Source organism: Ammospiza caudacuta, chromosome 13, assembly GCF_027887145.1.
Source record: "Ammospiza caudacuta isolate bAmmCau1 chromosome 13, bAmmCau1.pri, whole genome shotgun sequence".
NCBI lineage: Eukaryota > Metazoa > Chordata > Aves > Passeriformes > Passerellidae > Ammospiza > Ammospiza caudacuta.
This window is the reverse complement of record NC_080605.1, coordinates 2,762,270-2,776,016: the sequence shown is the minus strand read 5'-3', so window position 1 is coordinate 2,776,016 and position 13,747 is coordinate 2,762,270. Positions and strand designations below refer to the sequence as shown.

General features: G+C 53.8%; 1 protein-coding gene across 1 annotated transcript in view; it reads left to right on the top strand.

Moving 5' to 3' along the window:
- Nucleotides 1-13,747, top strand: part of LOC131563691 (hydrocephalus-inducing protein-like) — a 70,484-nt gene that overhangs the window by 34,651 nt on the left and 22,086 nt on the right. The window contains 17 exon segments of the mRNA XM_058813807.1: nucleotides 424-633; nucleotides 1,490-1,618; nucleotides 4,255-4,432; nucleotides 4,951-5,156; nucleotides 5,873-6,006; nucleotides 6,955-7,091; nucleotides 7,731-7,852; nucleotides 7,940-8,122; nucleotides 8,491-8,643; nucleotides 9,708-9,962; nucleotides 10,195-10,306; nucleotides 10,641-10,724; nucleotides 10,767-10,934; nucleotides 11,234-11,386; nucleotides 12,477-12,601; nucleotides 13,015-13,143; nucleotides 13,443-13,647. Coding sequence (XP_058669790.1) covers nucleotides 424-633; nucleotides 1,490-1,618; nucleotides 4,255-4,432; nucleotides 4,951-5,156; nucleotides 5,873-6,006; nucleotides 6,955-7,091; nucleotides 7,731-7,852; nucleotides 7,940-8,122; nucleotides 8,491-8,643; nucleotides 9,708-9,962; nucleotides 10,195-10,306; nucleotides 10,641-10,724; nucleotides 10,767-10,934; nucleotides 11,234-11,386; nucleotides 12,477-12,601; nucleotides 13,015-13,143; nucleotides 13,443-13,647 — 2,683 coding nt within the window.

Genomic DNA, 13,747 nt, shown 5'->3' with positions numbered 1-13,747 from the left:
AGGCACCTTGAGAACGCACCATATACATCAGAGAGAAAGGGGAAAGGCCTCAGGAGTCAGATGAGCTGGGCTGGAGCTCTTCTCTGACTCCCTGAGCTCCAAGAGCTCTCACTCTGAGTGTCCACCTTTGCTAAAAGCAGTAAGAAATGCTTTTTAAAGACAAGTTGTGCATCAGAGAGAATTTCTACTGCCAGGAGACATTTACTTTAATTTAGTGTATTAATTAATGCATTGATCTGTGAGTATGGGAGAAGATTTTCCCCATGGTCCCTGCACTGGTCAATGGCATGGATGCAGGATGAGATGAGGGTGATTCTGGCAGTGTTTGTGGAATAGGCCCCTCCAGGTACAGCTGCACTTTGCTCCAAGATGCTCTTTGCATCCATTTCCATGCGCAACACCTCAATCTCTCCTGTCCTTCAGGTTTTCAGTATCCTGCCACTGTCAGGTGTGCTGCAGCCAGGAGAGAGCCAGCAGGTCTCCTTCACCTTCTGTAGCCATTTCAACACCATCTCCTATGTCACGGCGCTGTGCCACGTGGAGGGAGGCCCCACCTACGAGGTGATGCTGACTGGGGAGGCCTCATGCATCAGCTACTCCGTGAGCCCCCGGGAGACCTACTGTGGCTCTCAGGTACCACACACATCCCTGCCACAGCTCCTTGCCTTGGTGGCTTCCTGCCCACCTCGCTCCAGGGCTCCCTGCCCTTCCCAGCCCCTTTGTTGGCTCTGGGGCTTGGAAGTCCAACCTTTGAGGGACACATCTGGCATCCAAGCTGCTTTAAAATGGCCATCTCCAACCCTCTCCACAATGCTGGGAATGCCTCTTTTTCAGGGTACCTAACACTGCCTCCTGGGGCAGGCAGGGGCCCAGTGGGGATGCTCTGAGGGGTGTGTCCCTGAGACATCCCTCTGCTGGTCCACTCCTAAAGCCTGACCTCCAAGGAGATGCTCTTGTCTAAAGCTCTTGCTTAATCCACACAATAATCAAGGGAAAAAGTTAGGCTTTCAGTCACTATATTTGGAGAGAATGTCCCAGAATAATCCCCACTTCACTCTTTTTCAATTGAAAGCCCACAGATATTTCCAACTGCTGGCCCTGTCTGTGTTGCCCTGGGTGACTCCCTTGTTGCATCCATGTCGCTTGCCAATACTTGCATGCAGGTGCCTTTTCTTCTGGAATGCCTCAGTGCTGTCTCTGTTTCTCCTGGCTGTTGGTGACCCCTCAGAGGGCAGAGGAGGGCCTGTGTCCCCTGGTTCATTCATTCCTGGCCCTCACGTGGTTGTTACCACAGCTCTGTGTGCTGCCAGAGCTCCCTGGTGCTGTGCAGGTGCCCTGTGCCTGGGGGTTCCCCGGTTCCCAAGTGCCCCTGTCTCCTCCCTGGTCCCTGCTCCCATGATGTGTCTGCTTTCAAACCCAGGAGAGAGGAAGGGGATTCCCAGCAGCAGGCCTGGGTCTGTAACTTCCCTCTCTTGTGCCTTCTCTCCAGCTGTTTAATGAAATTCATCACAGCAATGTCACCCTGGAGAACACCGGCAAGATGAAATTCAACTGGGTGCTAAACCCTAGCCCTGCAGACCAGCGTCTGCCTGGTGTGTTTCTGGTCAACCCCACCACTGTAAGTAGCACAAGTGACTGAGCCCAGCCCTGTGTCAGGTAGCCCAGGAGAATTTTAAAAGGAAAAAAGCTGGGGCGGGGGAAGTCGGAGGGGAAAACCCCAAACCCAGCCATGAGAGAGACAGAGCTGTAATCCATTTCTGCCGGGGGCAGAGAAGGTCAAACAAGTGCTCACCTGATAGACTTCCCAATGGCCTTGGCTGGTGGGTGGCTCTGCTGTCAGAGGCGACACCGGCGGGAGGCACAGGTGTGTTGGTCGCTGTCTGTCCTGCTATAAGGGGAGTAGAGGAGAATTCTTTTTGATGGATTTCTGGGATGAAAATAAGGCGCAAACGCAGCCTTATATCTGAAAACTGTTTCTTGATAAAGAAAGGGTATGGTCCCGACCAGAAGGGGACAGAAAAGAGTGAGAGAGAAAATAAGAACCGGACAGAGCAAAGAGAGGACGGGGACAGAGCGTCACTGCTAGAGCCCTGAGGCGCTGTGTCGGGTCCTGCTCGGCAGATGGAGCAAGTGCTGCCAACCGTACCAGCGTGCGTGCCCGCCGCGGCGTGAGGGGCTGGATCGGGCGGCAGCGGGGCCGGGCTGGATCTGCCGGCAGCGGGGCCCGGCTCCATGGGCCGGCAGCGGGGCCGGGCTGGATTCGCCGGCAGCGGGGCCGGGCTGGATCTGCCGGCAGCGGGGCCCGGCTCCATCGGGCGGCACCGGGCCGGGCTCCATGGGCGGGCAGCGGGGCCCGGCTCCATGGGCCGGCAGCGGGGCCGGGCTGGATCGGGCGGCAGCGGGGCCGGGCTGGATTCGCCGGCAGCAGGGCCCGGCTCCATGGCCGGCAGCAGGGCCCGGCTCCATGGGCGGGCAGCAGGGCCCGGCTCCATGGCCGGCACCGGGCCCGGCTCCATGGCCGGCAGCAGGGCTGGCTGTCCCGCGGGCTGCGGCCGGGCCGGACGGGGCTCAGCAGCCGCGGTTTGTCCCTTCGGGACACGGCGGCTGCTCCCTCGGGGAAGCAGAGGAGCACTGGGTTGCCGTGGCGAGCGGGGAAGAGGCAACAGCAGCGTAGACAGACAGGGAAGAAGTGGCTCTGCAGGGAGCCGGACCCTCCGGGTGATCTAAGCCCAACAAAAAACAAAAATGGCGGGGAAAACCTGGCCGTGTTAACTGCTTGTATATGCTAAGATTCCTCCCGTAACTCAGCCCTTTTAGGAAGACTGTTGGTCAGACGGGCAAAATTTTCCCGGGCTTCGGGGTCTGCTTGCCTCCAAGGGGGAAATCTCTTGCAGCCCCCCAGACACAGAGCCTGTCTGCATTTTCTCCTAACGACCTCCTTTACGCGTGCGATGTGTTAAGGCTCCCAGCACGTCTACAGCCTCTATAGTAATTTTTCACCCCATGTCAGAAAGTGGATTTATAACATATGTTGTGGCATAACTTAAAATTTAATTGGTTGCTCACAGTCACTCTGGGGACCCCGACGGCTGAGATCTCAGGCTGTGCTGGCACTGGAGCGTTTCTGAGGGTCACCTTACCCAGGCTGTGTGATCACATATCCCTTAGTAGCCTTGCTGCTCCCTGCCTCTTCCAGCTTTGTTGCTGTGCAGCGCCTTTGTGGGGCAGTGAGGGGGCCAGGGAGCAGCGGGGCTGGAAGAGCTGGAGAAAAATCTGCAGCATCCCACCACTGTCCAAGCTTCTCAGTCCTGTCTGGATGGATGTCTTTGAGCCGAAGCAGCACTCCTGCCTTTGTCCCTCCTTGCAGTGGGAAGAGGAAGCCGATTGGCTTTCCCATTTCTTCATGGCTGCCTCCTGCAAGGGATGAGAGGAGCTGCTGGCCCTGCTCAGTGCAGGCATTTCCCTTCCACAGCGGCAACACAAGAGCCTTTTTTTTGACGAGGCAGGCGCTTGCTGGCAGAGGGCAAACCCCATCAGCAGCAGAGCTGTGCTGGGGCTGCAGCCTTATGAGCCCTGGGGAGGACACACTGCACCCCGGGGTCAGAGGCTCGACTCTTTGGGCACAAGGAAGGTAGAAGGTGTGAAAAATGAAGGCCACTCCTCAGTTAAAATTTAAAGAAAATTTAGTAAGAGACAAAGGGGACAAAGTCAACAAAGCAGAAGTAACAGCACTAGGTGCTTGGCTTGGGTGCTTAGCCAGAGGCACAGACCAGTCAGCACAGCAACAGCCCTGATATACCCTGGGTATTGCATCAGCCATATCTACAAATGCTTATACATATTGAGATAATTTAACATAGTTCCTCCTCCGTCTCATCTTTTTGGAGTATGTGCAGTTGTCCTAGTCCTGGTCATTTGTTAACTTTTTTACACATTCAACAGGTTTCCATTCCTTCATTGGTTAAGTGTTAATACTACAACAACTCTTCACCAACATTGGTATCACAACACAACATTTGCATTAAAAGAACTCTAAACTTCAGCAAAACTTCTTTTACAAAAGTCAACATTATAAAACACATAGTATTTACTCTAACAGTTGTGAAAGCCAATACTGTAATATGTTTATCACTAAGGTGATGTGATCTGATGGTTTCTTCTAGATGAGAACCTGTCTGCTCAGCCTGTCTGTCCCCTGAGCCATCCCCATCAAACACTCTGATGCATTCCCTCCCTCCTCTCCTGTCCATGCAGGGCTCCATTGCACCTGGCGAGAAGCAAGTGCTGGAATTCTCTTACATGCCAGGATTACCAGGAGCCTTCAGCAGGACTTACCATCTTAAAGTGGGTGACCTGGAACCAGAAAAGATCTGCCTGAAAGGAGAAGCATCCTTTCCCATGATCACTTTGAACCTGCCCTGGAACATCAAAGGTGGGCACTGTCTGTCTGCCCCCAGGAAGGACCCCTCTGGTTTTGTTCCCTACCATAGGCCCATAGGGCAGCTCATCCCAACCTCCACCAAGCCTGGAGGGTTGCAGGACTCCCAGACCAACTCAAGCCCCCTGGTTGCTTCATGAGTCTTGAGCAGAGCATCCCATGTGGGCTTTGTCCCAGGAACCAACCTGCAGAGCCTGCCAGCTCATCTGGCAGGGTCCTGAAGGATGATGGCTAGAATGAAAGGCTTGGGAAAGCTGTAAGAGAGGCTGGCAGGGCTTGTGGCAGGGTTGGGTTTGTGTGACATTGCAGGGGATGAGCTGCTCCTCAGTGGCAAGGGAGGTGGGTGGGAGCGAACATGAGAATTCAGAGAGGAGCAGCAGCATCCACTTTCCTTAGATGGCTTGAGGGATTTCTTTCTGGAAGAAACCAGTGTTGTGAAGTAGGGACTTCCCAGCTTCAGTGGGACTAGCACTTTGCTCACACTTCTCTTTGTGGATGTTTTCTTCCTTCAGGAGATGAAACACATGAGAAGCCTCTGACACAGCCCGTAAAACCGCTGCAACAACACAGTCAGAAGAGTAAATCAGGTGCTCGGAAGAAGACTCAGAGCCTGAAGACTGAGACCTTGAAGTCTCAGACCGCAGAAGCTCAGACTCCAAAGAGTCTGATTCCGAAGACTCGGGACCTGCAGCCCAGCGTGATTGCCTCTGGCACTGCAGTAAGAACAGCTGCAGCCCCGTTTGGCACAGGCCACCTCCCCATGTCACCTGAGCCCTTTGCAGCCCACAGCAGCTCCTGCTGCCCTGATGGCACCCGGGACCTCCCTGCCCACTTAGAACCATGTGTCACCTCAGCATTGCCCCTAGGGCTGCCACGCTGGTCATGGTCTCCTCTGGGGCTGCACCAGCTTCCTGCCTACCCCAGGGAGAGATCCTGAAGGCCATGCTCCAGGGATGGAGTTGATGGTGCTTTGAAGGAGATGCAGATCATTGCTGGGGAGTTTGTTGGTCCCAGCCCAAGCCCTGCCAGATTTACAGATCTTAACAGCAGCTGCCTGATTGTGCCCAGGGGCTGTGCTGGCAGGGCTCATCTCCAATAGGCACCAGCTTGGTCCCCCTTTCAAGACAGTTTTTGTCCAAGCTGCCTTGGTACAGGCTGGGGGCAGGCAAGTATCTGGAGCTCTGGAAGGTTCCTGGCTTGTCTGTCTGCCTGGCCAGATCATCTTTGCTAACAGTGTCTGGGCAGGCAAAGATGCTGGAGTTACTTCCCTGGAGATGAGGTCCTGGCTAAGAGAGCAGGAGGTGTCACAGGCACTGAGCAGCCCGACAGGAGGACCCCACACCCCCTCCCAACAAGAGTGGGCTGGGATCCTTTCTCAGGTGTAAACCATGGGAAGGACCTTTGCTAAATAGCCCCTGTCTTCCCTTTCCTCAGACAAACACTCAGTTGCAGTTAAACATGGTGAGGAACCTGGTAGCGAAGGCTGCTGTGGAGCTGCAGGAACAGTTCATGTCCCTACCCCCGACGAGCAGCTTCCCTGACAAGGAGCTGTGCCAGAGCCTTGTCAAGTGAGTAGGGACTCCCATCCCCATCTCCAGGTGCCCCTGGGTGGGAACACCCAGCCATGTCCCCTTCTCCTGAGAGCTCCCTGTGTCTGCAGAGCTGGGAACAGCCTGGACTCCAGAAGGGGTCTGGTCCTGGTGGCTGTGACACGCTGCATGTGAGCAGCGGAGTGTCCTCCCTTCCCCAGCACCACGCTGAGCTTTGCACTGCTCAGCTCCCCACAGGTGTGGGGTTCTGTCCCTAGAGCTGGGGGACCCAGTGCAGACCTTCTAGCCCTTCCAGACAGCATAGATTCTGTCCCTGCTGCCTAGCTCTGAAAGAGACAACTCCCAGCTGAGGTCTTGCTTCCAACCAACAGAGCCACTAAACAAAAGGAGAAGGGAGCTTCACGTGTCAGCAAACCCTTTAAAACCCAACATCAGATGGCTTGAACCCTGGTGGGGTGGCAGGGCTTATCTAGGTGACTTGGTCCATCCCTTTGCACCATCATGATGCAGCACAAGCACGGGAGCTTCAATTCAGGAAGAAGATGCTCTGCAGAACAGATCGTGTGGTCTGGTTGCAGAGCAATGAAGATTTCCTGTGCAGGCAAATCTTGTTACTAGGCCCCAAAGCAATTTCAGGCTCAGGCTGTACACCAGGCTAAGCAGTTTCATTGAGATTGGTGGAGACCTAGTATACTCACTTACACTGGGTTTTCATGGCAGAGGAGCTGTGGCCAGTGTCCATTTTAAACTTATTTTCAGGTACCATTAGTAGCTGAAAAAACCTAGGAGCTGCACTCCTCCTGACTTCTCAAAGTCATTGCCAGGTGGTCAGGCCATGGGTTTCATGGGCTTGAGCTGAGTTTTGACAGCAGTGAATAAAGAAATAGCCACTGTATTTGTATCCTCCATCCACTTGGTTGTGTAGCCAGGCTGTGGTTTAAGGACTGTCCTTAATCTTCCTTGCAGAGTTGAGCTGCCCGAGTATGTCCTGGACATGGGCACTGTCCGTAAGGGTTTCACTGAGAGAAGCACTCTGGAGATCACCAACCATGGGCAGATCCCAGTGTCCTTCCAGATCCATGTATCTGTCCTGGAGAACACAGGTAAGCAGTGCTGGAGACACTTCCTATGGGCTTGGAGGAGGTGTCTCAGACAGATTAGCTTAAGCCATTGAACCTGGGGAGGTTTCTGAGCTTTTTCTTCTCAGTGCCTCTGCTGAGAGCTTTAGAGGCAGAACTCTCCTGGCCAGCCATGCCCAGGGACCTGGCCTGCCTGTGACTGCCCTAACGCTTCAGTGCAGGGGCCAATGGTGACCATCACCCTGGTCACCTCTCAGCATCTTCCACCCTTGGCTCCCATGGGCATCGAGTTTCTTTGGGCACTCTATGGGCTTACTTTGCCAACCAGTGGGGTCTGCTGTGTTTTTGAAGTGCTTTGTTTGAAGTTCACACTATCGCAGGACTTGTATTCAGCCTTTATTGAGGAAGCAGCCTGTGAGATCCTCTGGTGGATCAAAAGAGGTTTCCAAAAGAGACCTTGAGGCAAGGCTGCCCTTCCATCACACAGTGGCTCGCTGTGTCTGAAGGGTGTTCAGGTGCACTCTGAAGTTTTTGTCCAGGTCACAGCAGAGCATGGTGCTTTTGCCAGACCTCTCAGCCAGGACACCTGTAAGGCCTAAATGTGCTTATGACACATTTTGTATTTCTGGTGTATCTCAGCTGCTTTGTGTTCATCTCTTCAAGGTTTCAGCGTGGACCTGGACACGGTGGAGGGCCTGCCCCACAGCTACATCAAGACATTTGATGTGCGCTTTGAAAGTGCCCGGCGGCCACGGGGTGACGTGGATGTGGTGCTGCCCATAGAGGTACCACAGCTCTTGGGGCAGGCAGCAGGCTGGGCACAGCAGCAGATGTCACCTGCACCCTCCGCTGAATTCTCTGTCCTTCTCCAGGTGACAAAAGGCCCCACATATAACATCCATCTTCATGCCACCGTGTCTGAGCTGTCAATCGAACTTTCCAAGAACATTGTGCACTACTCTGCTGTCGTTGTTGGGCAGTACAAGGTTGAGACAGTCCACCTCTACAACTGGTTCCGAGTACCCTGCAAATGGTCCATCAAGCCTGTTCAGAAGGTAAAGCCCAGGCAACATTGAACACGAAACTTCTTGGTTGGGTTTTCTTTGTGACTCTTGCCCTTTCTGCTCCTGTGGCTGCCTGAGCACTTGGGTCAACAGTGTGTTTGAGGAAGCTTCTGAGGGTCTAGATCAAGGCTGGTTTGCCTGGACCTGTTCCATTAGCAGATGCTTTGCTTTTCTGCAATCTTCACCCATTCCTCCTCCTCCTCTGAGGACAGTAGTTCCCTCTCTGCCTGCCCTGGGTGAGGTTTTCCCTCCTGCTGTAGGCTATGGGGTCCACACTTGGTTTGGCTGTGGGTGCTCTCAGCACCGTGTCAGTGTCTCAGAGCATGAGGAGACCTCACATAATTGGTTTCTGTGCCCAGACCAATCACTGCAAATACATGACACCAGCCGTTCGTCAGAAGCAGCAGGCGCTGGAGTATGAGCCCTGCCCCTTTGAAGTGAAGCCCTCCAAAGGAACCCTTGATCCAGGAAGGTGCCAGAATCTGAAAATCAAATTTACACCCAAGGAGGAGGTGAGATTGGCGGGTGTCAGCCCAGGAGGCCTGTCAGGGCTATCTGGAAATGAGGGCCTGGTGCAGAGAGTGTGGTAGGAGCTCTGCCTTCACAGGGAGCCTTCTGCAAACCCCGTACTCAGCGTGGCTCAGTTCACCCCACAGAGCACTCCTGTGAGATGTGCTTCGAAATGCCCACAGGGAGCTTGCACAGAGAGCACCAGGGCTCTGAGGCTGCCTCTTGGCACATGGGGGGGATGTGCCCAACTCCCCTCAGCCTGCCCCTTGCCTGGCTGTATTTGCAGCTGTGACACTCAGTGCAGAGCAGCTGCCCACTCACAGAGGATAATCCTGGAATGGCTCATCCTGCTGCAGGACTGAGAGACCAAACAGCCACCACCCACCTTCCTGGGCACGGCAGGACGGTCACCTGTAGTGGGGTGCTGCCAGCAGTCCCTGGGGCTCTGGCCTGCCTGCACATTCCCATGCAGCTGGGGAGTCAACTTTTAAAGGATGGAGCATTCCCAAAAGTGGTTTGCCTGTGGCTGCTGGGTCTTGGAAAGTGGCAGTGTGTACCAGCATGGACACAAGTGCTTCTGTGCCCACACACACTCCCAGGGATCTTTTAATTGCTCAAGAAATGTAACCATCTTGTGTCTGGCTTGGACCAGAGCCAAACACTAAGCAGAGAAGATGACCCTTATTTCTGGCCAGCAAGAGCTCATTTGCCTCTCCTGGAGCTGGTGTTTGCCTGATGCAGCAGTGCCAGGACTGTGTCTGGACACTGTAACCCTGAGGGCCCTTCCCATAAGTATTGCACTCCTGCATGACTAGGTGAAAATGTCTGACAGTCCACTGTACATCCATCTGATTCCCAAATACCCAGTTACAGTGCACACCAGCATTCATCCCAGTTACTCAGACCCAGACTACTACAGATGCTGTACTCCCTAGCATAAGTAAATATCTGGTTTCCATTTACCTTGGAGACACTGATAACACCCCAGCCTTGGGGCAAGCATTGTATTTGGGGTCCTGTCATCTGAGACTTCATTGATGGGTTTCCTGCACTTTTCTCTTTACAGAGGTCTTACAGTAATGAGCTGGAGCTTAACATTTTTGGGAGCAGCAATCACTTCAAGCTGTACCTCTCAGGACAAGGTCTGGAGCCACGGTTGGAGTTCAGCCCCCCAGAACTAGAGATGGGATGGATGCTGGTGGACAGTGATGGGATGGAGGCCACAGTGGTGGTGAAGAACCCATGCAACTTCCCCATTGAGTTTTACGCCCTGGATTTTGATGAGCAGTACCTTGAGAAGAAGGTGAGAAGGCAGGTCCATGTACATGCTGCCCGAGCTCCACAGCACTCCAGCATTCCCAGGCTTGTGCCAGGGAGATAGAGACAATCCCCAGGGCAAAGCCAGGTGTGCTGACATGCTGTGGGAGGACCTAAACTAAATAGTTTGTGTTGTTGGGAGGAAGGGAGGAGACAGACAATAGGTTTGTTGAGTCTGCGTGATGAAAGGCAAGAAAAGGAATCTTGTGGATGGTTTCTCTTCCCTACGTGCACAGATCCTGCGGATGGCAGAGGAGTCTGAGGATCATGAAGCACAGAAGTGGCTGAAGGCAGAGCTCAAGGCCAGGGCTGAGGCTGAGGCCAAGGCCATGGGCAAGGCAGCGGCAGGTCAGAAAAACAGTGAGGGTTTGGTGGTGTCTGTTTTGCCTGTGGTCACAGCAGAGAGTCCAGCCCATACACCCTGAACTCTCTGTCGCCTTGCTCTCCAGGGAAAGCCCATGCTTTTAGCAGCTGCCTGTTCCCCAGCTTGGTGGAGGAGCTCTTGGCTGAAGGGCTGTGGCATCCTCTTCCAATCCTGGGTTTAGCCAAAGCAAGCACCTGCCATAGACTGGGGAAATAATCAGGATATTCCCTTGTGTCCCTTAGCCACAAAGACTAGGATTGGATGAGTTCTTCAGACAGGTCTAATATCACTGGCTCTTTTATATTTGCACCTTCCTAGCAACAAAAGAACAAGCTCATGTTGCTTTCACCAAGTCTCCTTTCCTGGGATCTGAGGAGATGGGGAGGATGGTGAGGATCAAAGGTAGGCAGGAAGCTGACTTTTCCCCCTGGTTTTGCACTGCAGCACGTCACAGAGCTATCACATTCCATCCTGAGTCCGTGGCGAAGGTGGCTGGGATTCCTTTCTCTCGGGCTGTCCTGCACCACCCGGGCACTGCCCCGTCCTCGTGGAGGCGCGAGGCGCAGCCCCACCGAGGGATTGTTGTCATCGTCCATGGGCCGCCCCGGGCAGGTACGTGAGCTGCAGCCCAGGGCTGCAGGGAGAGGGACGAGCAGGGGGAACACATCCTTGTGGGCCACGGTGCTTAAGGCAAGTCCTCAGCTGAACGGGAGGTGAAGATGATCCACTTGGCTCTAGAATTCAGAGTTTGTATCCATGCTGCAGCTGCCTCCCTCATGGCCTCCCCTGGAGGGACACTTGCTTTCCCACTGTCCTTTAAACCTTTAAATCTCGTTGGAGAATTTTCCAGGGCCTGTCCCTGTAGTGCCTCCTGTGCCAGTGTCACCAAGCAGTCCTCCTCTCTCTCTCAGGAAAGACAGAGATAGCAGCAGGCCTGTGTCAGTATTATGGTGCTGCTCACATGTCCATTGACACCGTGGTGAAAGAGGCCATGGCCAACAACCAGAGCTCAGCGGGGCTCCGTGCCCGGCTGCTCTGCACCCAGGCTGCCCTGGAGCAAAAAGGTAAACACAAAGGTGATGCTGGTAAGGAAAAATGCTAGAGACAGTGCTTGAGAAACCCACCACGACTGTCCACTTCTGCTTACTCAGAGCAGCAGTTTTTCAGTCCTTGTGTCTCTTAGGGAATGTGGCTGAAGTGCGTCTCTGGCTTCTTTAAAAAAAAAAAAAAATTTTAAGGGCTCAGTCAGGGGTTCTTTTATAGCCCCTTTTTCTGCTATTCTTGGAACATATTCATTTTTCTAGGGGTGTTGAAGCACATCTGTCTCTTTCCAAAATATTTTATATTTCCTCAAAGCTGAATTGAGCTTGCTCCTCATGGGCAGCAAGCAGAACTGCTGCCCACCTGAACAAGGAAAAAGCCTTCTGAAGCGGCTCATTGAGCACAAGAGAACTGACTATGCGTGTAACCTCGCAAACGAGAGGAAGGGAAGGACAGCCTCCTAGAGGAATTTCCAATGAGAGACATGCTCCAGATGAGCTCTTTTCTCCAGAGAGTTACCTATGGCCACTGTCAGGTTACACAGCTCGTTGGGCTGTTCTGAGACTGGAGACATTTATGAAACTTCCTGGGCAGTTGGTGCCCTGAGCTCTGCAGGGTGAGGCCAGACCTGGCTCGGTGCAGGGGGAAGTTTTGCATTGTTCAGTTTTGAACCTGGCTGGATTGGGAGCTGGTGGAAGGAAGAAGAAGAAGCTGGGGTTTTCCCACAAGGAAGATTTAGCTTCAGTGGAGACAAATGATGCAAGTGGGGCAGGCTGCAGGTCTCCACATGAGAATGCAGGATGGGTGCAGTGTATGGAAACAATGCTCCTGGAGGACAAATCTCTGGCTTGATCTGCAGGGGAACTGCTGTGTGAGCAGCGTCACCTGCGTGCACAGTTGTTAGGAGGGACATAGCGCTGGCTTTAAAATCAAGTATGGCATGCTGGTAAGAGAAGCAGGGAAGGAGCTGCTTCTGGGAAACAGTGCTGCCAGTGCCCAGCAGAATGGGGAACAAGTGCCATGTTCCTTCCAGGGCCCAAGGTTGTGCCCATTGCAGTGAAAGGTGCCTACTTGCTTTACAAAGCCCCCCTGAACCGTCTGTCCCCTGTGCAGGTAAAAAGCTCACTGCTCAGAGCAAGAATAAAGAAGCCGCTGAGGAAAACATCTACAAGAAGTATGCCAAAGGCAAGAACCTTCCAGCACAAAAGAAGGAGCCAGCCAACGTGAAGGGCACCAAGGTAAACATGGTCTGCCCTGGTTGATGCCTGGGATCTTTACATTGTCTTTGAGAAGAGCAGGGAGTGCTTACAGTGGAGGCTCTGTGCCAGCCAGGGCCTGGCACGTGGGTCCATTGTGCCATACTTGGGCTGGGAATGTGCTGTGGCAGACAGCTCCACTGGCTCTCAGTGGTTTGCTGGCAAAGTGCAGTCCTGGCTAGCGTGGCTGCAGGCAGTGAGCAAAGTGCTGGGAGGCTGCACTGGGGCTTGCAAGCTCAGGTCTCTGCTGGCCAAGGGATGGGCCCTCCAGGACCTTCCCCTGGAGCCCCCAGCCTGCACTGCTAGTCTGTTCTAGTCTCCACTAGTGAGGAACCCCAGCTCCAAGCCCAGCAGTGGGAGTTGTTCAGGGCTGTTGGTTTCTGTTCCCATTGCAGTTCACAGTTTCCACTGCTCCTGCGCCCCAGCAGCTGAGCATCATCAGCAGTCGTGGGGAAGAGCTGAACTGCTTGAGCTGTGTGCTGCCCGAGGAGCTGCTGGTGGACATCCTCAGTGAGAGGCTGCAGGTGTGTGGGGTGGGGGAAAAGGAGAATTCCTGCTCCGGAGAGAAGGCACTGAGGTACGACTCAGAGAGGAGGAGGAGGAGCAGCTCTGTACATGCTGCTCGAGGATCCTGGACGTGTGCAGGGAACCCTGGGGGAAGCTGCAGCTGCCCTTAGTTGGCAGAGCCTAAGGACAGGTCCCAGCTGCTCTTAGCTACTGCCCTTGGAACAAGGATAGCTGGTGCCCTGGGACATCTGGGATCACTGTCCAGCTGTGAGGCCCCTGCGTGCAATGGCTGACTTACTCTTCCCTTTATTTGCAGCGTAAAGACTGCTACAAGGGAGTGATCTTTGATGGCTTGGAGAGCCTCTTTGCAAGCAGCCTGGAATCTTCTCTGCTCTGTGTACTCAGAGCTGTCAAGAACTGTCATCATATCTATGTGGTGAACCTGCAGCAGGATTATGCTTCTTGGAAAGCCAAGAACAAAGCTGAAAGAAAGAAGAAGGAAGCTCAAAGAGAGAAGGAAGGTGAGATATCTTCTCTCAAATCTTCTTTCTCAACCTTATCTCAAGCCTCAACCTTATCCCTGTGTATCTGGATTTTCAGCAGAGCTTGTGAGAAATGTTT